At 58.8% G+C, this 26,177-nt stretch overlaps 7 protein-coding genes and 1 non-coding gene across 8 annotated transcripts; 5 read left to right on the top strand and 3 right to left on the bottom strand.

The window, feature by feature from the left end:
* Window positions 1-156: 156 nt before the first annotated feature.
* On the top strand, window positions 157-2,424 carry D7B24_001636 (uncharacterized protein; the record flags this gene model as incomplete). The annotated part of the gene is made up of 2 exons (XM_028635859.1): window positions 157-1,054; window positions 1,116-2,424. Coding segments are annotated over 2 exons (2,207 nt in total), but the record flags the coding sequence as incomplete, so codon positions are not given.
* Window positions 2,425-3,618: 1,194 nt separating this feature from the next.
* On the bottom strand, window positions 3,619-4,226 carry D7B24_001635 (uncharacterized protein; the record flags this gene model as incomplete). Its single annotated transcript, XM_028635858.1, has 2 exons — window positions 3,619-3,632; window positions 3,794-4,226. 2 exons carry the CDS (start codon window positions 4,224-4,226, stop codon window positions 3,619-3,621), a joined length of 447 nt encoding a protein of 148 aa, XP_028491781.1.
* Window positions 4,227-6,939: 2,713 nt separating this feature from the next.
* D7B24_001634 (uncharacterized protein) lies at window positions 6,940-9,555 on the top strand (the record flags this gene model as incomplete). Its single annotated transcript, XM_028635857.1, has 2 exons — window positions 6,940-7,191; window positions 7,255-9,555. The coding sequence occupies 2 exons, from the start codon at window positions 6,940-6,942 to the stop codon at window positions 9,553-9,555; spliced, it is 2,553 nt and encodes an 850-aa protein (XP_028491780.1).
* Window positions 9,556-10,216: 661 nt separating this feature from the next.
* Window positions 10,217-12,737, top strand: D7B24_001633 (uncharacterized protein; the record flags this gene model as incomplete). Its single annotated transcript, XM_028635856.1, has 5 exons — window positions 10,217-10,393; window positions 10,476-11,165; window positions 11,246-11,565; window positions 11,658-12,005; window positions 12,104-12,737. 5 exons carry the CDS (start codon window positions 10,217-10,219, stop codon window positions 12,735-12,737), a joined length of 2,169 nt encoding a protein of 722 aa, XP_028491779.1.
* Window positions 12,738-13,084: 347 nt separating this feature from the next.
* On the bottom strand, window positions 13,085-13,156 carry D7B24_001632. The gene has a single exon. It is a non-coding gene; the product is annotated as a tRNA-Met (tRNA).
* A 2,195-nt stretch (window positions 13,157-15,351) lies between these two features.
* On the top strand, window positions 15,352-16,604 carry D7B24_001631 (uncharacterized protein; the record flags this gene model as incomplete). Its single annotated transcript, XM_028635855.1, has 4 exons — window positions 15,352-15,496; window positions 15,547-15,648; window positions 15,849-16,451; window positions 16,555-16,604. 4 exons carry the CDS (start codon window positions 15,352-15,354, stop codon window positions 16,602-16,604), a joined length of 900 nt encoding a protein of 299 aa, XP_028491778.1.
* An 831-nt stretch (window positions 16,605-17,435) lies between these two features.
* D7B24_001630 (uncharacterized protein) lies at window positions 17,436-19,148 on the bottom strand (the record flags this gene model as incomplete). The annotated part of the gene is made up of 1 exon (XM_028635854.1): window positions 17,436-19,148. One exon carries the CDS (start codon window positions 19,146-19,148, stop codon window positions 17,436-17,438), a length of 1,713 nt encoding a protein of 570 aa, XP_028491777.1.
* A 2,259-nt stretch (window positions 19,149-21,407) lies between these two features.
* D7B24_001629 (uncharacterized protein) lies at window positions 21,408-25,919 on the top strand (the record flags this gene model as incomplete). The annotated part of the gene is made up of 1 exon (XM_028635853.1): window positions 21,408-25,919. The coding sequence occupies one exon, from the start codon at window positions 21,408-21,410 to the stop codon at window positions 25,917-25,919; it is 4,512 nt and encodes a 1,503-aa protein (XP_028491776.1).
* Window positions 25,920-26,177: the final 258 nt, after the last annotated feature.

Raw genomic sequence — 26,177 nt, 5'->3', positions numbered from 1 at the left:
CTCTCTCTCTCTCTCTCTCTCTCTCTCTCTCTCTCTCTCTCTCTCTCTCTCTCACCACCCTTGACCACGCCTCGCGGCCTGGCTCTTGCCTTCCTACAGCCACATACTCCCATCATCATGACCACCCCACAAGCGCACATGCTAACGCCACCGCAGGAATCCGGTGCGATGGCAAATACCCATGTGAGCAGTGCCTGAACGCCGCTCTCACCTGCAAGCGCGACCACGTTCCCAAGAAGAGGGGTCCCAAACGTGGCCATGGCCGGGTCATCAACGAGCTGCGAGCCAAGGACACCTTTCCAGGCCAGCTATCTCTCGAAGGCGGGGGAGTGGGAGGTCAAGGCTCCCAGGACAACCCCACAGAGTATGTGCGCCGCCGACTCTCCGCCGCCTGTCCGCCCCTGAGCTTCGATCCGTCCATGAGCGACTCGTCGGCCAACCCCTCTGCTGCGCCGTCGGCCGCCAACAGCCCGCCTCAGTTCTGGGCCACCCTCACCTCCAACCCCGGCCACAATGTGCCCGAGCCGCGGAGCGCCTTCTCGAGCGACGACTATCGTCCCAACAGCCGGAGTTACCTCTACATGGTGCCACAGTGTGTCGAGCTCTACTACGAGCACATCTACCCCATCATGCCGCTGCTGTATATGCCCGCCATCCGCCAAACCATCGCCCGCCCCATGACGCCCTCGGAGAAGAACCTCATCTACGCCCTGTGCGCGCTCACGTCCATGCACATGTCAGGCAAGAGCATCGAGGCCCCGGGCCCGCCCTCGTGGGAGGTGGCCGGCCGCTTCTTCCTCGACGAGTGCATCTCGGTGCGGCAGTCGTACGACTTTCTCGAGGACCTGTCGCTCTCTGCCGTCATCTCATCGTTCTACCTGTCGACGTCCTTTTTCGAGATCAACCAGTCTCGAAAGTCGTGGCACTATCTCCGCGAGGCTCTGAACAACGCACAGGATCTCGGCCTCCAAAACGACTCGACCTACTATGGCCTCAGTCCGGAAGACACACTCTGCAGACAGCGCGTCTTCTGGATTCTCTTCGTCACGGAACGGTATGTTTTCTGTAGTTGATGGCCGAGTTGGCACCCCAGGGCATCACTGACGATATTGCAGCTCCTTTGCCATCCTTCGCAACAAACCCATCACATTCAAGCAAACCCCTTCGCTCCCTGCAACACGCCACTCGTACGAATCCCCCGACATCCACGCCGGCTTCCTCCAGCTCGTCTCGTCGTACACGCCCCTCGACGAGTCCTTCGTCACCGCCTGGAACGAAGGTTCCGACCCCCGTGTCAGCGCCGCCACCTTTGTCGCGCTCCAGAACCTCCTCGCCCTGCCGCCCATCTTCCTGCGGCCCCGCTCCCCGACGTCGCTCTTCGCCGGCAGCACCGACCCCTCGACGCCCGAGCCGACCGACATCCAGAAGGCCGACCTGCTCGTGACGCAACAGTGGCTGCGTCTGATCGTCTGGCAGTCGTCGATGCGGCAGCAGCTCCTCTCATGGACGAACCCCGCCGACGCACCCGACCCCAACGCGCCCCCGAACAGCATGTGCTTCTCCTTTCCCCTCTCCGTCGCCCGCGACACGGCCGCCATCCTGGCGTCGCTGCCGGCGAAAGCGGTCGAGGTGCACGGCATGGGCATCATGGAGAAGATTTTCGAGATTGGCACCTGGTGCGTCAACGTCCTCGGCGCCTGCGAGAGCGTCGGCTTCGCGCCCGGCGGCATGGACCTGACGGCCGGCGACCTGGGCGTGCTGAACACGGGCCGCCGCAGCTCGAGCAAGGACCCCATAGAGTTCTTCGTCCGCACGCTGAGCGCCAGCCCCAACAGCAGGGTGCAGTTTGCCGAGAAGCTGCTCAAGGCCGCCGGCGAGAACCCGGGCTGCATGCGCGTCGCGCTGAGCCCCGGCGTCGGCGGCGGGCTCGGCGAGGTGCCGCCCGACTGGAGGGGCGAGGTGCTGGGCGAGGTCGTCGACGAGGGCGTCACGCTCAAGGAGGAGGAGATGATGGTGGCCGCCGGCATGGGCGAGTTGGACCTCGCCAGCGCCGTGGATGTGCCGAGCATGGGACTCGGCATCATGCCCGTCGACATGGCGGCGGCGGCAGCAGCGGCAGCAACAGCGGGCGGGCTCCGCGGCGACAGCGTCGACCTGACCAGCCCGCTGACCATGACGACGAGCCACAGCTACTCAGACATGGCGTCCGCCATGGGCATGACGGGCCTGTCAGACTGGTCCGAATGGAGCCCCGAGACGGGCGGCGGCGACGAGGCGGCGGCGGCCTTTGCCGCCGAGGACGGGACGGGGCTCGCGCACGTCGTGAGCCGGAGCTCGGCGGGCGACGGCAACGAGAACGGGTACGTACAGGACGACGGCCGGGGTCAGGGTCGGGGACATCATGGCCTTGTCGGTGTTTGGTAGGCGCTCTCCTGGGAGGGCTGGGTTTGGCATAGGGACTTTCTGGAGGGGGACGCAGGTTGGCTTCGGCCTGTGCTCTTGACGCTTTGTGGGAATACTTCATTTTGTTTTGTGTGAGGGACATCTTTTGTGAGGGACATTGGGACGAGGGGCACGCATAATGGGTGTATATGGAATCTACGGTATGCGGTTGGCGTTGTATGTATGCGAAATGTCACATCTCCAACTGGAGACTGTTTGTTGTACGAAGGACAATGAAGGAAGCAAAGAATATCATTCACAAGTACATTCTTTTGGGTCTGCTGGTAAACAATTCGTTCCGTTGTCACGCCAGGCCTGACCTCGCCTTCCACAAAGGCTCTGGAGTTGAATTCTGAAGATTGTGCACCCAATGCCGATGACCAACATCCCAACAGTGACAGGAGCAGCGAACTAATGAGATATACCAAGCATGCTCGAGCTTACTTCACTCTGGTAGCATGGGTCTCGAGCACCATAGCAAACCTACGAAAAGCATCCAAACGCCATGCCGCAGCCGCCGTGTAGAAGCCGATTTGTGGAGAGAATCGACTCCAGCCATTATAGTCCGCCGCCGGCACTGCCGACCAAACCATCCGCGAAAAGGGAGCAACAATACGAACCTCCTAGCCCGAGAACGTCATTTCTAAGCAAGATTAGGCGCGTTGTGAGACGGATGAGATGGCGTCGTTGACCTTCCAGGGGTTTCATGGAAGGAAACGCTGTCTGGATGGGAAACCAAACAATCAACAGACAAGGTAAGACTAATTAGGCCCCTAGTCTACTCTGGAAATGTTATGGGATTGTTATCTGGCCAGGGCAATTTCCATACGTCGAGGGCTGACTGGAGAAATGCAAGGGGCGCGAAAGTGCATTCATCGTCCGTGGGGGCACATGTGCCTGTCCATACCAGCATTGTACACAACGTGGTTGTCGTCTGGTACAACATGAGGTTCCGTGAAAGTCTGCACAGCCCCAGGCAATCCAGGAAGCCCTTCATCCGGTACAGTAAGGTGGTTTGGGGTAACAAATGCAAATGCAAGGCTGCACACAGGGTTGCGCACCCGGGATATTCTGTTGGAGGTTTGGGGCTGGCCATCTCGATTGTGCTTCGGCAGATTAGGCTTCGGCAGGGTCACGTAGCGTTGCGGGTGAAGCGATGGCTACTACTCGACACGGTCACTCGCCGCGATCTGCAACATAAGCTTGCGCCTAATTGTCAGTGGTCGCAAAAGTCCACTTTGTGAGAAACAACGAGCGATGAATCGTCAACGACGGCGTCGCGGATTGAGCGTCGCTCGCACCAGCAACGACTCATGCATTCCGGCCCCCGTCTGGTGTTGGCTGCGCTGACCGCCAAACTGACCGCCAAGCCACGCTGCGCGGCGGATCAGGCGCCTGTGGGCCAGACGATGGTGAGGGCTGGAACGCAGCGAATGCCAAATGGCAACGTGGTCGTCGAACATGTTGTCAAAGCTTGCGGCAAGCACTTTAGACCCCTGCGCTCGTGACTGGCACCCTGAAGATCGAACAAGACGCATCTGTCCACCCTTCCGACCGACGCAATGATATCTGAGGATGCCTGCAAGAGGATATTGGAAGAGTCTCGTTAGGCAGCGGACATGCAGGAAAATTGGTTCCAGGGGCGTCTTGAAAAGCATCAGCGACGGAGAGGCCGCGGGTAGGGTTTCGAAACCGAAACTTGGCTTCCTGACGGTCCTCCTGGCTGCGCGACTGACGAGGGAGAGGACGGCGCCGAACAGGTGTGCCGGATCGAGGGAGACCATGGTGGGGTAGACGCGGGCTCCCCCCTTCCAATGAAGCGAACGCCGTGCAGTGCAGCTGGTTCTACGACTTCTGCACGTGGTGCTGTTCGCATTTCCACCTGGGCATCTAGCTCGATCGGCGTGTCAGTCAAAGTCATGCATGGATAGAAAGGAGCGAGACTCCCGTGTCAAGGGCCTAGTTCACGACGGATGTCCGTTCGTTTGACTTTGACTCCCTTTCTCCTGAGAATCATTCGAATTTGGTGTGACGGGGCGGCATTTCGCTGGCGCGTTCTCGCGGATCACATCCCCGGGGGAGGGGGGCTCAAGCCAGGGGCGGTCGCGTTCCCGTCTCGTTGGAGAGGAAGCTGATTGGGCTAGAGGGTGAAGGATGTTGATGAAGCAGGGGTCAAGGTGAAGCGAATCGAGCGACTGCAGGGCCAATTTGGTCAGAGGAGGTTGGGTGTCTTGGGGTGTGACGAAGTGATGAGGAGGTATTTCCTGTTAGCGGCCCGGCCTGATTGCCGATCCGTTCTTGGGCCGACTTTGGGCTGAACGGCGAGTGGCCATCGCGTGCTGAAGAAAAAAGGAAGAGAAAATGGGGGACGATGCAAGGAATTATCAGTGGAAAACTGTCGAGTTGGATAATGCAGTAGAATACAAACGATACATGCGAGGGCCTGGACAAGTCCAGTGGACAAGTAGGAGCCTGTGAAGATTATTGCCGGTCATGGAAGGAGGACTAGTCGTTACTGCCTGACAGGTGCCGAGATGCTTCAGATTTGAATCATTCAAGGCAGTGATGGGTGGTGGGATTGGGAGGAGCAAAAGGGACAGGAAGGGCAGGAAGAGCTAGCGGGCTGGACGGGAGGGTCCGTTGCGGGCGGCCCCTTCCCTATGCCTCCTGTTGAAGCTACCTACCTAGGTAGGTACCTAGGTAGGTAGGTACGTTGGCTGAGAAGTCGCCCTAAAATGGAGAATGGAGGGAAGGCACGAGAGGCCCGGCCTAGCCCAACTTGCCTCCCATCCGCACTAACACCAGCGACATGGACACAAGGTACCTACAGTACCTTAGGTAGAGTGGGTAGGTGCCTGTAGCTGACCAACGCAACGCTAATGCTGCACAACAAACCACAACGCCCACACACAGCCCAAGCACAATTGGCGGGCAAGAAGGAAAGAAGCACAACTGGCGAGACGACAAACTCCAATGAGCAACGACATCGTCGTGCCGGGCGTCACTTCGTTTCGTTTCATCTCGCTGGAAGCAGACGGCACCCAAGTGGAGGTCGCTTCCTGGCTGCCTCTCCTTTCCGTCTCTCTGTCTCTCTATCTCCGTCTCTGTCTCTGTCTCCCTCTCCCTCCATCTTCTCGCCCATCTCCTCCGCCCACCTACCCAACAAGCCCTCTTCCTTTTCCTGCATCCTCCTGTAGAGACGCGCCGCCCTTCGCTCGCGTCCTGCTTCCTTCTATTTCGACCTTCCACCGTCTCTTTCTCTTCCCCACCAGGCGCTGACTGAACTGGGCTGGCAACCTCCCGAGACACGATCCACGACCGCAGCCCAAGTTACATTCTTCTCCCTCCAGTCGACCCGGCCGGTGAGCTGTGACGTACCTACGAGCCGACACCCTCCCAGAGTCTCTCCCCCCCCTTACTGCGCGTCGCAGGAACGCTGATGCCCACTGCCGCCCTGTTGCCCGGCATCCGTGCCAGCACTCGTCTCTTGATGCCCCTGTCTGCAATCACCGCTGCGCCGACCATCACACCCCAGACAGATGCCTGTTTGTTGTAATCTTTTCTGTTCCCAGCGTGGCCATCGGCCGCTCTCTTTTCTTTTCTTCATCTGCCACTACTAGGAACCGCTTCCTGTCGCCATTCGTCGAGGGCCACGCTCCCTTTCGTCACCCAACAGTAGACATCAGACATCAGACAATCAGACAGACATCACCATCTCGGTGCCGCAAACGAGGACTGAAACGTAAACACCGACCACGGCGGAAATCAGGCTCACGAACTGCAATTGGCATCCTCGGCTCGGCCATATACTTTCCACATTCATCATCATTTATTCATTGTCTGAGCGAACACGGCTTGCGCATAGCCTCCAATCGACGCAACACATGCCACTCGCCCAGGCCCAAAGTCCTAACCAGGTTCAGCCCTGCTCGCTTGTCATAACGTCCTCCACTATACCATCATAGCGTCCTCGCCTTTCTCCGACGCGCCTGGTCACGTCTCCCGCGCTCGTGCAGTCCCATTAGGGATTACCCATATCCGCTTCTTTTCAAAAGAAGGCTGCCGCCGGATACACGCTTTTCACTCCACTCCCTCAAACAAGCATTATCCCGTCCTGCTGGCCCCGAACTGCATTGACGGACGATACCACGTCGAACAACACACTCGCCGCCTCCTCCCCGTCCGACCCAACGGTAAACCTTCAGCACAAACAGAAAACGCCGACGGCGGCGCCCGTCGAGTGTGCACATGGACGGCTCAAATTCAGCAGCAGCCCGCGAGAGGTCGCGCCCGCCTTCTGCCTACTCACGCGCCCCGTCACGAGCCTCCACCAACGCCTCCCACATCAGGATGTCCTCGCAGAGCGCCAGTAGCTCGAACTCCCACCTTGCCACGGCACCACCTCCCAGACCCTCCTCAGTCGCCCACCATGCGTCCCATCGGTACCACCACACTGCTTGCGCCCGGCAGCCCCCGATACCCAGATCACAATCAACAATGCCAAAACTAGCATCCGACTCGGGGACATCGAGCTTCCTGCAAGAAAGATTACAGAGGAGGAGAGAAGAGGCAGAGCGTGCTGCCGCCGCACGTTTGGCTGAAGAGATGGCTGCTGCTGCTGAACCCCCAACTCGGACGGCCCAAAGCTCGCCTGTGAAGGCAGGGTCGGCTGATGGACGTCGGCCAGGCTCCAGCGGCAGTTCAGAACCAAGCAAGAAGAAGGGCATGGGTGTCAAGGAAATGGAAGCTGTGAGAAATCCAAGCGCCAGACCACAATCACATAAGCGAGGCGTCATGGCTAACCTCCTATAGACTGTTTCAACGCTGCACAAACAAAACTTTGACCTAAAACTCGAACTTTATCACCGCCGAGAACGCCAAACGACCCTGGAGGAGAAGGTGGAACAGCTTGCCTCTGAAAAGGAGCAGTTGGAGGAAGTCAACGACAGACTGCTGGAGGAGCTGGAAAAACGGGATAAGGCTGTGCAAGAGGCTGTTCAGATGATTGTGCTTCTTGAGGCTCGGGTCGAGAAGCTTGTGGAAGAAAGAGAAATGGTGCGCCAGGTCGAGACGGCAGGCTACCTGGCCAAGATGGACGCCTCCCTCGACGCCCCGACTCCCAAGGCTCGGACTGCCGATCTCACCCGGCTCGAGGAGGACGTCAGGAAGCTCAGTCGTATGCCGAGTTTTGTGTCTGAAAAGACAGAAACAACAGCAAACCTACGCAACGTCTACCTCGGTACTAGGGGTAACCTTACTCTACCGAAATTGACGGAAGGACTGGCGGACACCGATCCAGGAAGAGCTGGCATGGTGAGCCCAAGTCTTAGCGTTCTGAGCGAGAGCTCCTTCGCCAGCATCTACGGTGAGAAGGAGAGTGACGATCGATATCTGCAGAACGATATTGAAGGCGTACGGCCACAGGCGGGCCCCCGAGCGTACTCGAATCCCGCTAACTTAGCATCGACGCCGCGATCACGAACCGTCACGCCCAGCCGTGGCCCACGCTCCGGCTCCTTTTCGCGAAGCGGATCTGGTCAGTACCAATCCATAACCGACGTCATCGAGCAGAGCTCCCCTCTGCAGAGGCTGGAACGCCTGGAAGGGTACGCCTCGAACGGTGCGTCTCCGTCGACTGACAAGGTGGCCCGCACACGATCCCAATCGCAAAGCAAGACAAAACAAGAGAAACGTGAGGCCTTGCGGAGGGTCATGACTGATGCCCCTTCCCCGAACGGGCGCTCTCATTTCGACCAGGCTCTTCCACCCACACCAGATACCATTTCGACCTCGACCCTGCGCCGTTTCAAGAACTCCAGCGGCGACACCCTGGTGCAGCAACCAAACACAACAACAAACGAGCGCAGCTTTCTTGCTTCGTCATCGCAGAGGGCAGGAGAGAAACCAGAGCCAGTGGCTGAGCATAACGGTGGAGCGCCGATTATGCCTCCTTCAGCTACGACAACACGCTATGAAGCAGACTTTGCTCATCATGGGCACGGGCGGCCGCTCAAGCCTCAGCCCCGCCCTAGATCCGCGGACGAATCGACCATCTCCCACAGGAGGAGCAAAGCTTGGCTGCAGGAAAATGGCGATGAAGACGACAATGCGTCCATCATGTCCCTCGAGTCGAGCCTTGATATTTGGATGCAGCAAGGGAAGGAGCCCAAACAAGTCGGGCGGACATCGCCAGATCTTTTCGGCTTCCCAACCAAGACGGGCGGCTGGGAGACGGACGCCATGTTTGGACCGGGAGCATCGTACGGCGGCGGAGGCGCACCTCTCTCGTGGCCGGATCCCCTCGAGGACCTCGTGCCTATTCAGCAGGCGCTCTTTGGGGGTCCTGGCGCACCGCCACCACCTAATAGGAGGTCGAGTCTGCATGCTAGGACAGGATCTGCTTCGACTTCACGACACCCCGAGCCAGTCATGGGCAAGCTGCGCAAGTCGTTCGGCCGACGACGTGATAGCACCGACAGTCAGATGCAGGCGAATGAGGCTGGGCCACACACGCCGCAGCAAACGAGTGAAAAGCAAGGGCAGGGACAAGGCCGCGGTCCATATCCACCATTCACGCGGCCGGCCACAGCAACGCCTCGCGATGGCAGGATGAAAACGCTCTGGAGACGGTCTCTCGGTGGTACTGGGTCCGCGCCACCACCCAACGCGTCGGATCTGGTGCCTGAACCTGCAGTGTCCACGACGCCTACGGGGAGGCAGTCCATCAACAACGGTGTCGGCACTCCTTCCTGGGTTCATCGGGCCCATATGGTTGATGATGACACACGCGCTCTCGGCGCAACGCCGCCACCTATTCAGCGCCAACCACGACGAGGCAGTATGGTCGAGCACGAGGGTGCGCCGGTCTTCGACCGCGGTCCTTCAACGCCGACCATGTCGGTGGCGCCCAGCCTGCCGTCTACCCCGAGCGGCAAGGGCCCAACAACGAGTGATCCAGCCCTGGCTGGAGCTCCAGGGCCTGGAGGAGGAGGAGGAGCAGGAGCAGGAGGGGGAGTTCCTCTAGGCAACGGCGCCGGTATCGCCGCTGGGACGAGGAGGAAGTGGCTGCCTGGTTTTGGTCGTACTAGCAGCCTCCGCAACAGGGCTGGTTGAGAGGACCGACACTCTTGCTGATGGTGCCGGTGGCTTGCAGAAGCAGGAAAAAAAACCCCCCAAGATGGGAACGTCTTGGTCCGGATGTGATTACAAAAGAGGGACCTACTTATTCGTGCTGGGACCAGTACAGCATTAGCATTATTTTGAGACTAGGCGTTATGGGTGCCGACGCAACGGGCGTCACGGTGTAGCAACGGCGTTTCATCTGCTAGCAAGCAAAGCATGAATGGTATTTAGGAAAGATGCGTTTTTCGCCCTGATGCAGTTTGCCATTCCGAGAAGAATGTGATCGAATCTCGGTGCTTCTGGGTACGAGGGACAAGAGGAGTATCAAAGAAGTCTTGCCCCGCCAACACAGGAGGTTCTTCACCGTTCCATTTTAAACATCACAATGACCGCATCAACGCCGGTACCCGGCTGCGGACCAGAATGTCCGCAGACCAGAATATCCGCAATGCCAACTTGCGTTTTGGATCATCCTGCTTGCTATACTGCAGACCTGTCTATGATGCGGCCAATAAGGAATTACCTCTACTGAGGCACATGGATATTGTGTTGTTCAGGGTCTTCGCGTAGGACTATGTATCATTTTCGCCCTGGCTCAACTGTCTAAACCTCCCGATTCAAACATCGCGCCTGGTCTGGCCCCCAAGCACCAATGTCATCCCATGTCCCCCGCCAGGATCGCCATCGACGAATCCTGCCGACACCTTCCGAAGGACCACCGCTCACGACGAGGACATCGGCGTCAAGCTCGGAACTACCAACAACGAGACGGCCCCCGCGTCGTCAAGCCCCGGCGGCCTGCCAGGAATGTCGCAAGCAAAAGACTAAGGTGAGAGCTCTACCTAGGGCGCGAGAGCATGTCCTCGTCTGCCGATCAGGATCTGACCGTGCTCAACTTGTTTCCACGACAGTGTTCCGCCCACAGGCCGCAGTGCCTGCGCTGCCAGCGCCTCAGCAAGGCGTGCGTCTACGACACGGCGCAGCTCGAGACGCCGCGGCAGTCGCTGCGGCGCAAGCACGGGGAGCTCGAGCTGCGCAACTCCAACCTCGAGCACCTCTTTGGCTTCCTGCGCGACGCGCCCGAGGCCGACGTCGCCGGTGTGCTGCGCCGGCTCAGGGAGGGCGCCGACCTCGACGCGCTCGGGGCGCACATTCGCGACGGCGACCTGCTGCTGCAGATGGCCGTGCGGCCGGACCTTGTCTACACGTACACGTTTCCGTACGCGAAGCACATGCCGGCGGCGCTCACGCAGGACGCCTCCATCCCCTACATCAAGTCGCTGCTCTACCAGAACACGGCCGGCCTCCTGGCGCACCCGCAGGACGCGCGCCTCGGCGACCAGGACTGGCATCGGGTGTACCGCATCCCGTTCCACGCCGTCGAGCTTGTGGACCGGCGCGTCGAGGCCATCCGGGGCTCGGCGTGGACGTCCGTCACGGTCGCCGACAGCGTCGTGCGGCGGCTGCTGGGCGTGTTCTTTATCTTGCAGCATCCCTTCTACACCTTCTTCGACAAGGACATCTTCCTCGAGGACCTCGTCTCGGAGAGGCACAGGTTCTGTTCGCCGCTGCTCTTCCACGCCGTCATGGCCGAAGCCTGCGTGAGTTCCCCGCCTCCTTCTTTCCACGGTCTATTTGTAGCTGTGCAGATGCTGACTCTTTGATTTCCCCCTCTCGACAGCACGGCTACAGCGCCATCTCGGATCGATACCGGTTTTGGGACCCGCAGAAGCTCACCTACCAGTTCTTGGCCGAGGCGAGGAGGCTGTGGGAGATCGAGATGCAGTCGGGAGAGGACAAGATTGCCACCGTCCAGGCTGCCATGATCCTGTGCGCCGGGTACTCGACCACGGGCCTGGACCAGCTCGGCACGGAGTATTTACGGCAGGGGGCTCGGATGGCAGAGAGGCTGCAGATTTTTGGATCTCTGGACCACGTTCAGAATCCGCTGCGACGCAGGGTGTACGGCATGACGGCATGGGCTCTCTTTGGATATCAGGGGTAAGTCCGAGTCCCCCGATTGCTCGGCCATGGTCGCACGATCGACCTCTGGGCGACAGCTAGGCTCACATTCTTTCTGTGCGCCTCTACAGCATGTTCGCCTTCCACATGTGGCAGCAGCCTGTGCTCACGACGCCCCCGACGGAGCCGCTGGCCGACATAAAGGCCTACAATGGCGAATACGGTGAGATCTGGGTCCGGTATCCGTCCGCGCCGATGCCGACGTCGGTGCAGTTCGGCGAGACGTTTATCGTGTTCAGCCAGCTCCGAACCATCATGGCGCAGATTGCCGACCTGGCAGCGCGCAAGAGGGCGCAGGGGACGAAGCTGACGGCCGGCGATGCCGCCGTGTTCAGGACGAGACTGGTCGCGTGGTTCAACAGCCTGCCGGCCTTTCTGTCGCCGGACTACGTCGCGCTGCCGGCCCATCTCAAGATACAGTGCGTACCCAAACTCGGATTTTCCCCATCGTTTCCCTCAGGCTTTCCCCCTCTTCTGTCCTCCGACCATCTCACGACTGACCCTCGCCCCGATGCAGTATGCAGTACCACAACGTCATGCTCTCGCTGTTCGACTCGCTGGCCGACCAGAGCAGCGGGTCGCCGGTGGCGGCGTACCGCGAGATCTGCGCGCACTCGCGGCAGTGCCTCGACGTGCTGGTGCGGCTGTACTACCTCCGGCACGGGTTCGAGAGCTGGAACGACTCGCTGCCGACGTGGCTCCTCTACCTGGCGCAGCTGTGCATCCGCGACCTCGCGCGCGCCGACGACCCGCTCGCCGACGAGGCCACCGTGTCGACGCTCATGCTGTGCGCCAAGGGCCTGCAGGACCAGGGCCGCAGCCTGTACATCGCGCGCGTCTTCTTCCACATTTTGCGCCGCGCGATGCCGCCGGCCGTCGCCGAGGTGCTCGACCGCAACGTCACGGCCATGGTCGACGAGCGGTCCAACACGGGCACGGGCGCGCATCACCTGCGGGCCAGCTGGCCGGTGCAGACCATTTCCATCTCGGACGAGCCGGACCGGTTGCTCGAGAGGCTGAGCTTGGAGGACCGCAGGACGGACCAGCCGGAGGACCAGTCGGAGGCGGAGGCGGCGGCGACGAGCTCAGACTGTGAGTCCACGATGGAGTTTGGGTCAGAGCCAAGTGTTGGTTTGCCAGCAGGAACGTAGAGGTGGACATGTTTGCAGGGGTGCTTTTTAACCATGCGGCTTGGTTATTGATTCACGAGACGGTCAACATGTGATCGGGCGTCGTGTGAGCGTTTGTCGTTTGGTGAGATTTGTGTAACTACAATACCTCATTGTAGGACTTTCACCCAATACCACTGAACGTTCTTTCGGAGATGGGATTATAGAGAGGGCACTCCCAAAGACGAACATCCTAGTCGATCCATCATACGATGTAATCCGGGAGAGAAAAAATGGGTGCCGCCAGAAAGTACTTATTCTGTGCTTCCTTTGTCAAGCCTTGCTTGTTTTGTGGGCGTTGCTCATGGTGCAAAAGCAAAAGTATCGGATAGCAACTGGACGTTTCGATCGTCCGACCTCCGGGTTATGAGCCCGGCGCGCTTCCGCTGCGCCAAGTTGCTTTGGTCGATGGAAGTTCATCGAGCTAAAGTTGAAGATAATCCTGATTCCAAGCCCACAACCAATCTCTCGCCACACATTACGTCCACAACGCTTCGATGGACCTTTGGTATCCATGAAAGGTTCTCTCCATGTCTGATCGTACTATTTCCTAGCATGAATGAATCTCGCTTGTTTCCCGCCACGTGTAAATGACCTCGTCACCACCCACCCTCAGCCCACTGACAAAGCCACAAGACCTGCGTCATGACAGCGCGCCAAGTCACCCCCCGTCAATGCCCACGAGCAACACGAGTCGGTTACACCCGATGCTATCCTTCTCGTCAGGAACCGGGGCCACAGGGCACGCTGTGCGACCGAGATGATTGCATGTGAGAGGGGCCCTCTCTCGTAACCTTGATCTCGAAATACCACACCACATCACCGCGTGGCGCATTCGACCAACGTGGATTGTCCCGCCCCCCCCCCCCCCTCTTGCTTTGCTTTGCCTTCGTGGCTGGAGACAGCGCAGGGTCGCAGGCGCCTCGGACACGAAGCAGAGTAGGGAGGGGGGGGGGGGGGCGGGAGTGGTCATTCACGGCGTACGAGATGTTTCAAGAGGAGGTGCCTCGTGTGCTTTGGCAGGTCTGCGGTGCCGCATCCGCGCATCGATTCGGAGGCGGTTAGGGGGTATTGGCAAGGGACGCGCCGCCCCCTGTATCATGTGTTGGCAGTATTTGGTGGATTGTTTGGTATAAATCAGCCATGTCCTGCGTTCGTCGCATCGACGCCCTGGTGTCTTGACCATCAATCCTCCCCCTTCACTGCAATTTCGTGAAGACATTACACACAGTACACCCTGACGGTTCATCGCAATGTTGAAGTAATAGAAATTCCGCATTCCAGGGTGCGTGCGGCGACTGACGTGGCATAAGGTCATTCGAGCCGACGATGGACAAATCCTTCTACCAATCACCGAAGCCCTCCAGTTCAATCAAGAATTATACGCTTGAGATGAACTCTGATGCCCATGGTCGGACCATATTGCTGAACCTCGCCATCTACACGCTGCAAAAGACGACTTTCGTCTTCCGGCTCGTCGTCTTCTTCTTCCAGATGCTCTTCTTCTCGGCGCAGGCGTTTCCGGCTGGGCGGCGTCTCGAGGGCGCCTGCAGGTTGACATACCACGTCGGCCGGACAGAGTTGGACTGCGGACAGAGGCCATCGCGCCGGCGGCCTTGAGCGCAGAACGTTCATCCTACGATACCCATGATACTTATAGAGGCGAGACTATGTAGACATGCCAGCAGACGCTGCAGGCGGTAATTCATCACCATCCATTCCTTTTGACTTTTGTGCTTTGTCCGGCCTTCGACTGTCTCTCGATAACGACTGGCCAGCGCTTTATCTTGCGTGGCCCATGTGAACCTGACGACGATGCTATGCCACTGCATGTGAGACCGACACCGCGTTTGCTCCTATCAATGGGTTGAGGAACGCATACAGAGGGGATTTTGATCTGGACAGCAATGTACAGGATGTGTAGCGAACGCAAGGAACTGGTTCTCTTCGTGTCGTTTGCGCATCACAATGCCTCTTTGTTTGCCGTATTTGCTGGAGCTCAAAATCCAAGTCATACCATGGTCAACAAGTAAGCAAGGCCAGGGTCATCAACACGAGAACAAGCGGCTACTGCAGCACCGAACAGATTACGAGACATTCAACAAAGGGTCGTTTCATCTGAGCTCTAGGCTATCATATCAGCAGGCCACACCCACTCGCCTGTTGGTTGAGAGGCCAGAATGGTTAGATGTCCGTTGAGGTACAGGCATCGACTGTGATGATATGAGTGCGAACTTTGAGATTCTCCTGCTCGCAAGACTCCCCGTCTCGGTCTGATGTTAAAGTGCTGCAGATCCCAGCGTCCTTCGCTAGAAAAGAAGCCGTACTCATGGTAGCCCTCATCTGCAGCCCTCCTTGCAGTCCTCCTTGCAGACGAGACGTGCGAACCATATGTAGATGCCCGAGACAAGTCCTCATGCACCCTCCATGCCGGTCATCCCGACATGTGCGACTCTGTCATGAGCCTCAATGTCTTTGTCAACCGTGACCTATATCAGCACTGAAGCCTGGGCCATCAGTTCACCGACTACTCATCTGCCATTCGCATCCCCATCACGCCCTCTCATTTCCGACTCCTCATTCCCCGTGCTTCAACATGTTCTTCCACTGCCGTCGCAAGCAGCGCCCGCCCTCCGTCTTCCCACGCACGCCCTGCGCGCGGCTGGGCTGCAATCGCAAGGCGTTGAGGTGCGAATCCCACGAGCGGGGCATCACCTTCTACTCGTTCTACTGCAAGGACCGTACGTCTGGCCAGCGCCGTCAGCTTGATTTCTGCTAAACCATTCTCGAGACGCCTGCCGCCACCGCGCCGGTAACGTCATGTGTCCCAACCACAAGCAAGCCGGAGAGACTCGCTACTGCGAAGACCGCACGTCCAGACAGGCCAAGCCCCGTCAGCAGCACCAGCACCAGCAGCTGACCCATCATCACAGACACCCGCTGCCGGGCCCAGAACTGCAGCCGTCCCCGTAAAGCAGCCGACAGGAACGAAACATGGGCATACTGTCTGAGACGTAGGCCTACCCCTTCCCACGCTGAGATGTGTGCCACCTTCCCTCCCTGACAAGTTAACTAAAACAAGAAGAAAAAAAGATACCTGCCTCCTCGACGGCTGCTACCTGAAGCGCGCGCCCGACTCGCACATGTGCGCCCCGCACACCCCGCGCTGCCTGATCCCCGACTGCCCCGACCCGCGGTCCGCGACGGGCCTGTTTTGTGCCGCGCACAGCTGCGCCGCGCCGGACTGCGACGCCGTCATCGCCGCCGGCGCCTGGTGTCGGTCCCACACGCCATGCCGCGTCACGGGCTGCACACGCCCGCGCGCCGTCCTGCCGCACATCAGCAGCAGCAGCAGCGGTGGCACCCGCGATGCCGTCTGCGCCGAGCACGCGCCCCGTGCCTGCCGTCGTGGCGGGTGCACGGCGGTCCTCGACGGCGCAGCAGAGCCGCAGCAGCAGGTCTTCTGCGCCGCCCACGAGTGTCTGCGCGTCGACTGCCGCGGCGGGCGGCTGGACACGACGGCCGACGGCGGCGGCGTCTTCTGCGAGGCGCACGCGTGCGAGAAGCCGCTGTGCGGGGAGCCCGTCGTCGCGGCCGCCGAGGGGGCGCGGTACTGCCAGGGCCACGAGTGTCTGGTCGCCGCGTGCCGGGGCCCGCGCGCCGTCGACTCGCTGTACTGCCCGCTGCTGCACGCCTGTCAGTGCCCTGGGTGTCCGGGCCAGAGGGTCGCCGGGCGCAGCTGCTGTGATGGACACGGTGCTCCCTTGCGGGATCGGCTGGTGTCGTCTGCCGCGGAGAGTCAGCAGCGGCAGCGGCGGGCGCGAACGGGGCACAATCTTGCGCCGCTGAGTCCGATGGAGGAGGCGCTGTCACGGAGGCTGATGCAGGAGAGGGCGAGGCACGAAAGCGAGGCGAGGCTCAGGGAGGAGATGATGGCTTGGAGAGAGGGGATCCCCTACGGGCTTGGGACAAGGGAGCGCATGCGGTCTTGGGACACGGCAGCCGACGTTGGCGCTGGAGGGCCTCGAAGCCGTGATAGTGGGCTGGGAACGAGCTCTGACGACTGTACCTTTGTTGCGTGAGAAGCCTATCCACGTGTTGTTGCCTGGGAGTTGCGCGAGATGGGGGCGTTTGGGGGATATTTAGATTTGTTGGCGTTTTTTTCGTCGCGGTAGACATGGTATTCAAGGCGCGCAAACCTGATTCTTCACCAGGCCACTTTCAACTGCTACCTTGGGGCTTCTCTTCACAAAAAGATCGGGGTCGAGGGCATTGTGCCAACTTCTTTCATTGCACTAAACTATGGCGCCGGGCCAGTGTACGTAGGTGATGCTTCCATGGTTGGAGTATCCTGAAATGAATGGACGAAGCAGCTAAAGTGCGCCAATTCCATGCGCCCGCGCATGTCGTCTTCAATGTGCAGCAAACTTTGCAAGCCATTGCACTCTCATCGAACTTCGCCTCACCGGTCCCCTCTCCGCCCGGTCCTCCTCTTGCTCTTGTCATCACCCTCCTCGTCCTCACATCGTCCACTCTCCCTTGCACCCTTGCACCCCTGCACTCTCACTTCGCATCCTCAACCAAACTCTTGGCCTCTTCTGCTCCTGTCGACCCTCACTCTCCGCCTCTCACACTACCTTCAGGCTTCTCTCCCCTCTGATACGGCGAACACTCGTCAGCCTAAGCCCAAGCGCCGACGACGCTCATGCCGAAGGCGCCTAGGAACACCAGCACGCAAGCGACAATCCTGCGCCCACCACGAAGCACCTTCCAGCTCTCATCGCTCAGGAAATCCTCACTCAGCAGCTCGACAAGGCTCGCAAAGACGAGCAGACCAGAGCTGATGGCGTTCATGGTGCCGACGAGCACGAGGCCAAACTCCGAGCTGGGGTCGTACAGCGTGTGCGTGGCGATGCCGATGGCCTGGCCGAGCGGCGTGGTGCAGCCGTAGGCAAGAGCCATGAGCCACGGCTGCAGAGCACCTTCGTGCCAGTCGATGGCACCGATACGCGAGCCGAGAGCGAGACCTTCGAAGGTTTGGTGGAAGGCAATGGCAATGGTGAGGATGACAAAGTCGGAGCCAACCGAGACGGCGAGGGTCATGCCGATGAAGATGCTGTGAAAGAGAATGCCGACCTCAAGCATCATGCACTGGAGAATGGCCTTCTGGTGTTGCTGGGCTGGAGTGAGAACATGGGACGATGTGAGCGGCAGGGCGTCCTCGATGGCGCGGGCCGCCTTGTTCGGCGTCACCGGGGGCTGGATGGGCGCAGTGGTTATGTCGGCAGTCTGGCTGATGCGGGAGAGCTGGCGGCCGAGGCTGTTCGAAGTGCCGCGTCGGTGACCATTGACGACGGGAGGAACGACGTCGGTGTCGTCTCCATCGTCGTCCGAGTTGGAGCTGGTCACCTCGCGACGCACAGGACCATCGGGGATGATGTGGCGAGCGGGCTGGAAGACCATCTCAATAATGGCGACGAAAAAGACAGCGGCGAGTGCAATGGCGCCAGGCATGGCAGGGTAATCACTTGTCCAGAAGCTCGACAGGCAGGGATCACCCAGCAGACCAAAAGCCGTGGGCAGCAGGTGGACGAAGGCGGTGGCGATGAGCACGCCAGTACCAAAGTGACGGACGGCGAAGAAGAAGTTGGGCGGGATGCGCATCCATTGGACCTTTTTGGCGATGATGGGGAAAGCACAAGCGAGGAAGCTGACGGCGAGAATGATGAAGAGGGCGCCGACGTGAAGAGGCAGATCGTACTCGTGGATGTTGGCGCCGCCACCGCCGCAGGTACTGTCGCGCCTGGTCATGGGGCGGGCCATGACGGGGGAGACGGGGGAGACGGGGGAGACCGGGGCGCACTGAGCGGCAGGCGATGCGTGAGGAGGCGAGAGGCCAGAGAGCGACGACGAAGAGGCAGATGGAGACGAGAGAAAGGGGATTCCTGAGGTGCGGAGGTTCGAGAGGATGAGGGAACACGCCAGGACAGAGGCTGTCCATGTAATCCAGCCCCAGGCGCTCCTTGCGGGAGAAGCAGCCTGATGATGGATCACGGCGTGGGAACGTGGTTGGTCTTCACCACCAAGCACGTCCTTCATCCGGAGATGGTCGGCAACGATGCCGACGCATCGTCCGGAGCGGGCATCGGGGCCCGCGGTGGCCTGGTCGGCGGGCATGCAGCGCGGATGGGTGAAGTGATTGTCGGCGTCGAGTTCAGAGGCAGGCCCACCGTTCCCTCCTCCACCTCCGCTGGCGTCGTCACGGCGCTCACGGGCGTTGGCTTTGCCGTTGAGATCCTCACAGGTGGTGAGATCTGCGGCGAGGTAAGGGGGGCTCTGGTTCCAGTTGGGATGGCTGATGGTGAGGCCGTCGTTGCGTGAAGGGCAGTTCATGGTGGCGGCAGGCTCGTCGATGCGATCCTAGTTCGTGTTTCAACGGGTGGCGTGTCGTGGTGCGATTGAGGGCTCGAGATGATACGATCAGGTACTCGTTGGCACAGCAGGCACTCGGAGACGTCGTGAGATGGCTGTCCAGTTGAATGGAGGGGTGGAGAGGAAGTCAAAGATCGAAACAGTCACAGACGGACTGATGACAAGAGGCGTGGGTCAACATCATGTCAAGTACTCTTGCGCCCACCACAGGCGCGGCAGGTACCACCTGCCAATCTTACCGGCGCACGAAAATTCGGCGGGTGGTCGTGACTGACACGAGTGGAAGAGTGGAAGGGCCACCCGGGGCCCAGATTAGTGCCACGAGATGCCGGAAGCAGGCGCACCCGGTTGGCCAGATGCTCACTTGGCTCGGTACAGCCTTCTTCCCCAGACTCTGTCGAACGCCTTAGCGGCTGAGGTGGGCCTGCTAGGTGCCTGCTAGGTGCCTGCTCGATGGCCTGCACATGGCCCCCACAGAGTCGAGAAATACAGGAACAGCCGGCCAAGGGGGTCGTCGCTGCCGAATGGGACCCATCATTCGACGGTGCTTGCCACACGAGCTTCGTCACATTGACCACTACATGGAGTACCTACCTGTAGTGATGTATCTACCATGTAGGTAAGGTAGGTAGTCAGGCAAGCGGGCCCAGGTGAACCTTGAGGGCTCGCTGTTCTCATCATGATCATTCCTTCTCTCGGAAAGTCGTGTATCATCTTGGTGCCCAAGCCCCGACTACCCAGGTACCTAGGTACCTTAGGCCTTAGGTAGAGACACCTGTAGATGACACCTTGAGGGCTGAGAATGGGCAATCCGAATCAGCGTCTGACCATCATCTCAGCCACAGCAGCTGCTTTCCATAGAACAGACCACACTGAACAAGGCCAGTTGGCAAGAGAAGGTAGCGACGGCACGCTGCACATGCTCTTTCACACCGATACCCGCCACAGCGGCCGCACGTCTTGCGCCATGGTCATGGACACCCAGTGCCGTCCCTGACGGCGAGACATTGTTGTCCATTGGCACCGGCAATACATGCCTCGGTCATGTGTGCATTGCATCACCAACGCCGGCTGCCGATCCAGCATGTCGGGCTGATTCGGAGATCGGGCACCGTCCGAGCCTGGGCTTTTGGACGGCGCGGGGTGCACTAAGCCGTTTTGTCACGCTGATGCCGAAGTAAGGAAGAAGCCGGGCCTCGCAACCTCGGAGACCCGACCGGGCGAATGCGTGCTGCTCTGCTCTGCTCTGCTCTGCTCTGCTCTGTTCACGACCCGTCCTGAAAGGTGGCTTGACGCCAGGCCGTTGCAGCCGTTGTGCTTGCGCGCTGTTGGGCAATGCATCCGACACAACAGAGACTGTACGGGGGCCTCGCCGCCTGAGCCACGTGTACACCAGGCTGAGACAGCCCTGAAGACCCCTGGAAAGTCTAAAGTCCAGTGCATGGGACAGGACAGTCGCGCTTGTGGAATCCGTCTTGAAACGGAAGTCTTCGTGCTTTATTTCGATCACCGGAAAGTACATGCATTGGGAAAAGTCGGTGTGCACACAAAGGGCAACTTGGCTCTGCTTGCTCTGCCGGTAAAACTTCCTCTGAATAGACACTGGGCATGGCTCAGCATGAGGCACAGCCTCCTTGATTTCGTGCTGAGGCGAGATTGAAAGGGGGCGATGCTGTGAGATGAAGCAAGACTTTGTCATGGAGTAAATCGGATAGCATGATAAAGCCCCTATCGAATACTGTTACGCTCTATCCGACGAAGCGCTGTAAAAGCCTTGCTGAGCCTCAGTTGGTGGACACCAGCCTCAAAACCCCCGAGTCCAGGCCTGTCTCTTGCCTTGTGCTTCTCCGCCACGGACACCTGACCCGTTTGCCGTGAGGCTCCTTCTCCTTGTATCACCAACTTCATCCTCTCCATATCCCGAGACACTCCCAGCGAGTGTATTGCCTATGGTTATTCCCCTCCAACAAACCTCAATTCTTGGCTCTTGGGCAATGGCCGTGATGTTTCTCCACACCCTTCACAGCACGTGGGAGGCCGCGGACTTGATTCGGGAAGGCGGTGAACGCGTTCCCCCGTCTTCCGCCCTCGGATGATCGACGCCTCCAACCCCGCGGCCATGACCTTGAGGGCCCAGTGCAGTGAACGAACCTCCTTCCAAGCACTCACATTGATCAATGGCTGAAAAAGTTTGAACCGCCTTTATCCAACCTTGATGACATGGCTGCATCAATGGCAGCGCCAGAGACCTTGCGAGGCATGGGCGCCTTGCATTCTCGACACTTGTCTTATGAGACGGCCGCCAGTCAGCAGATTCTCTCTTCGTCCCGCATCGTGCCTCACCCTGGCCCGCTATTGACAGGAGTTTTGTCCAAGCCCCTCATGGATGCGGACAACCTCGCTCTCGCACAAGCTGCGATCTCGGTCATCCTTCTCGTGGCCGTCGCTCTCCGCCCTTTCGTTCCTAGCCGCCCGCGATGGTGTCGGCCATTTGCCCGCGAGCAGGATGAGTACGCCGTGAGTCGCAAGACTTTGTGGACGCGTTGGACGCTTTATCTTGCGATGATGGCAGTCGCCGGCTTCGCTTCGAGCGTAGCGTCCGTCATTCTGGGACGACACAGCCTCCCGCGCATCCTGGAACTCGCGCCGTGGATGGCCGCCGGTCTCATCACTGCTTGGAGACGGCCCGTCAAGACACCTACTACGCTGCTCGCTCTTTACCTGGTCATCTTGGTTTGCAGCATCATCCCGTTTGCGACACTTCAGTTTCACTTCAAGTCGAGTTCATGGCCCTACTTTGTCAACTTTGCCGTCAGTCTAGCCTCCACTTCCGGCATTCTCGCCATGCCTATGCGCGACCCCAGCCTCTTGACCGACGGTATCGGTCACAAGGACCCGACGCATACCCTCCGCAGTCCCGAAGATAACCTCACGCTGTGGAAATTCATGACGGTCTCCTGGATGGCCCCTCTCATCAGCCGAGGCAAGCAACGAAAACTGAACGACGAGGACATATGGCAGCTGCCATTTGATTTCCAACACGACAAGCTGCATACGCTATTCCGGGACCTTCAGGGCTCAATCGTCAGGAGGCTCCTGCAGGCTAACGGCTTGGACCTCCTCATCATCTCTGTCCTTGCCATACTGGAGTCGGCAGCCAACCTTTCCATGCCCTTGCTTTTGAAAAAGCTACTCGAGTCCATGGAGCTCGACGATGACCAAAGGACGACGCCTATCATGTTTGCCGCCGCAATCCTATGCGTTCGCTTGGTTGCATGTCAATCCTCTGTCTTTTCACTCTGGTTCTCGAGGCGGTGCTATGAGCGCTCGCGTGGAGAGATGATCACGACAATATACGCCAAAACCCTCACCAGAAAGTCGGTTGGTCAGGGACTCCCGGAAAAGGACGTCGCCGAACTGGAAGAATCGGACGTTGTTGATACAGAAGCTTGCCAGGATGATGATGCCAATGGCGAGGAGCAGCACGCGAAGAGCCGTTGGACTGGCCTCCTGTCATTTCTACGCCTCCGGCGAGGAAAGCCAGGCTACCAGAAGATCGTCGCTGAGCCGGAAAAGACGAAGCAACCAGCCACGACGGGCAAGATATTGAATCTCATGAAGAGCGACGTGTATGAAGTTGCACAGCGATTTTGGGACTTTCCGCAGCTCATCGTCAAACCCCTTCAATTCATCGTGTCACTGGTCTTGGTGTGGCAGCTTGTTGGTTGGCCATGTCTTGTAGGCATTGCCTGCATCCTGGTTGCTCAGCTCCTCAACGCCTTCTTCATCCGCAAGGTCTTCCAAAACGAGCGCGTCCGGCGAGTGGCTGTGGACGAACGCCTGCAAGCAACAAGCCAGTTCGTCGAGGGAATCCGCCACTTGCGATGGTATGACTGGCAGTCAAAGTGGGTGGATCGGATCATGGACACGAGGCAGCGCGAACTCGCCCGTATGGTTACCACGAGACTTTGGATCATTGGGATTTCAACTCTCAATATTGCTTCAGGTGCTTTGTTCCCTGTTGCCACCTTCTTCGCTTACACGGTGTTGGCCAAGAAGCCGCTCACAGTGGGCATTGCGTTCCCCGCCCTACAACTCTTCACCATGCTGCAGTCCAACTTCAGAGAGATTCCTGGTCTGATCCAGGTCCTCCTAAACGCTTCGATTGCCGTGGGCCGTATTGAACAATTCATGGAAGAGCCAGATAAGGATGAGGGGTCCTGCGACAGCAAAACAAACGAGATCGACTTCAAAATAGCCTCCTTTGCCTGGCCTGGTACTGACACACCGGTATTGCGGGACCTCAACTTTGACATACCGCAGGGTCTGACTGTCGTGTTCGGCAGAGTCGGCTCCGGCAAGACCGCTATTTTACAGGCGATATTGGGAGAGTTAGACTGGGTGTCTGGCGACTTTGTCATTCCAAATGACATGATCGGATACTGCGCACAACTTCCATGGCTTCAACACATGAATATCAGGGAAAACATTCTTTTCTCAGCGCACTATGAAGCTGCTCGCTACAGGCAGGTTCTTGACGCCTGCGAGCTGTTGCCCGATCTTCGCGAGTTCAAAGACGGCGACCTGTCGGACATGGGCGAGAACGGTATCGGTCTATCAGGTGGGCAGCGAGCACGGATTGCCCTCGCACGCGCTGTCTACAGCCAATCGCAGGTCCTGCTCCTCGATGATCCCCTGGCTGCCCTTGATCATCAAACGGCTGAGTCGATTGTACGAAAACTTCTGCAGGGACCCCTTGTGAAGGGTCGCACCATCGTGCTCGTTACGCACAGGGTCGATCTATGCCTACACCTTGCGGACCTGATGATCGAGGTTGAAGGGGGAACGGCCCGAGTGCTGGGGCCAAAAGAGGCGTCGGTCGAGGCAGCAAAGTTCATGCGCAGCGAAGAGAGACATGCGGCCGCACACGATGAAGAGCCCCAGATGACCGACGACAACTCGCAAACAGAGGCGATCCCGGAAAAGTTCATCGAAGAAGAACACCGCAATGATGGCGGTGTCATGTTCTCCGTCTACTGGGAATACATCAAGGCGGGAGCTCTGAGAAACTGGGCCACTCTTGTCATTGTCTTTGCCTTGTATCGAGTGGCAACCTATCTGACGGCCTGGTTCCTCAAATCTTGGACCGAAGCGTCTGATACCACGATCGCAAGAGCGCCTTCAGATTCGTTCCTCTCGCGACTTTTGGATCTAGCCTTCTCTTGGCTCCCGAATCCCAATGACGGCATTCAGCTTTGGATCCTTGCCTACCTTTGCCTTGCGCTGGTACAAACAATAGTCTACGTTCTCTCCGAGGGACTCAGCCTTTTCATGATCTACAGGGCGGCCAAGAGCCTGTTCATTCGAGTCATCGACAAGGTCAGCAACGCAACTTTCCGATTCTACGACGTCACACCCGTTGGCCGCCTGATGAATCGCCTCGTGTCGGATATCGGCATGATAGACGGTGGCATCATGGGCCCTCTGCAGCTGACCGCCTGGTTCGCCATCTCGTGGATCTCGAGCATGGGCGTCATTGCATCTCTGACTCCGCTCTTCCTTGCTTTCTCTCTTGGGGTGTCTGCCTGGTTTGTGTACATCTTCCTGTGCTTCTTACCGACGTCGCAAAGCTTGCGCAGGCTGGAAATGGTGTCGCTGAGCCCCCTCATGTCCAACTTTGGCATTCTCCTGGATGGCCTGGGCACGATTCGCGCCTTCAACGCGCAGCCCCATTTTCAGCACAAGAATATTGTGGTCGTCGATGCTTTCCAGAAGATGGATCACTTCTATTGGAGTTTACAGTCCTGGCTCATGTATCGTTTTGACGCCTTGTCGGCAGTTTCAACATTTGCTCTCACCATAGTCGCGTTGCAAAAGGGCTTCTCCCCGAGTCTGACAGCATTCGTCCTTACGACGGCTTCACAATTCGTCGAGGCCACCCACAATCTATGCAGACAGTACGGTACTCTGCAAATGGACTTCGTCTCTGTCGAGCGGGTAATTGAGCTGCTCTCTATCCCCTCCGAACCCTGCGGCACCACCACGCCACCTGCCGTTTGGCCAGCTGCCGAAGACGCCATCACCTTTAACAACGTCACACTCAAATATGCCCCTCACCTCGATCCCTCCCTCATCAATGCCTCTTTCACGATTCCCGGTGGCTCGACCTGTGCCGTATTAGGTCGCACAGGCTCCGGCAAGAGCACTCTCGCGCTGGCCCTCTTGGCAACCATGCATCCGACAGAAGGCACCATTATGATCGGCGATTATAATCTGTCCGATCTCGACGTCCACGCCTGGCGCCAGCGCATCTCCTTCGTGGCCCAGGATCCGGTCCTCTTCCCCGGCACGCTGCGCGATAACCTTGACCCTCTCAGTCAGTTCTCCGACGGCGAGTGCGCCAGTGTCCTGGCGCGTGTGCTCGGCGGGGACTGGACCATCAAGTCGCGTGTTGAGGGTGGTGGAAAGAACCTGAGTCAGGGACAGAGGCAGCTCGTGGGAATCGGCAGAGCGGTGTTGCGGAGGAGTCCGCTCGTGGTGCTGGATGAGGCAACGGCGAGCATCGACCGCGAGACGGCGGCGCAGGTACAAAAGGTGCTCAAGGGAGAGCTCAAGGGTAGCACGGTCGTGACGATTGCGCACCGGCTTGAGGCCGTGGAGGGTGCAGACTGGTTCATAAGATTAGATGCCGGTAAGGTTGTTGAAAGCGGGCCTGCTGGAGGGAGGATATAAGTTATCAGTGGAGAAACAAACAGGTGCGGAGGTAGAGGCTAGGAATTTGCACAGTATAGAAAGACTTCTAAGTAGCGGATGGTAAAACGCGTTCGCAAGAACTCATCGCCAACCACCTTTCCGTCAACACTTCTTTCCACATGTAGCGCATTGAAGTTCATATCACAGGAGGAAATGTCACGCTTGTGGCACGGCTTGTGATGATCTGGCATGTGGGTAGGCCCCTGACATTGGCTTTTAATGATGAAATATGAAGTG

Source organism: Verticillium nonalfalfae, assembly GCF_003724135.2.
Source record: "Verticillium nonalfalfae strain VnAa140/NRRL 66861 chromosome Unknown scaffold_133, whole genome shotgun sequence".
NCBI lineage: Eukaryota > Fungi > Ascomycota > Sordariomycetes > Glomerellales > Plectosphaerellaceae > Verticillium > Verticillium nonalfalfae.
This window is presented reverse-complemented; position numbering and strand designations above follow the sequence as displayed.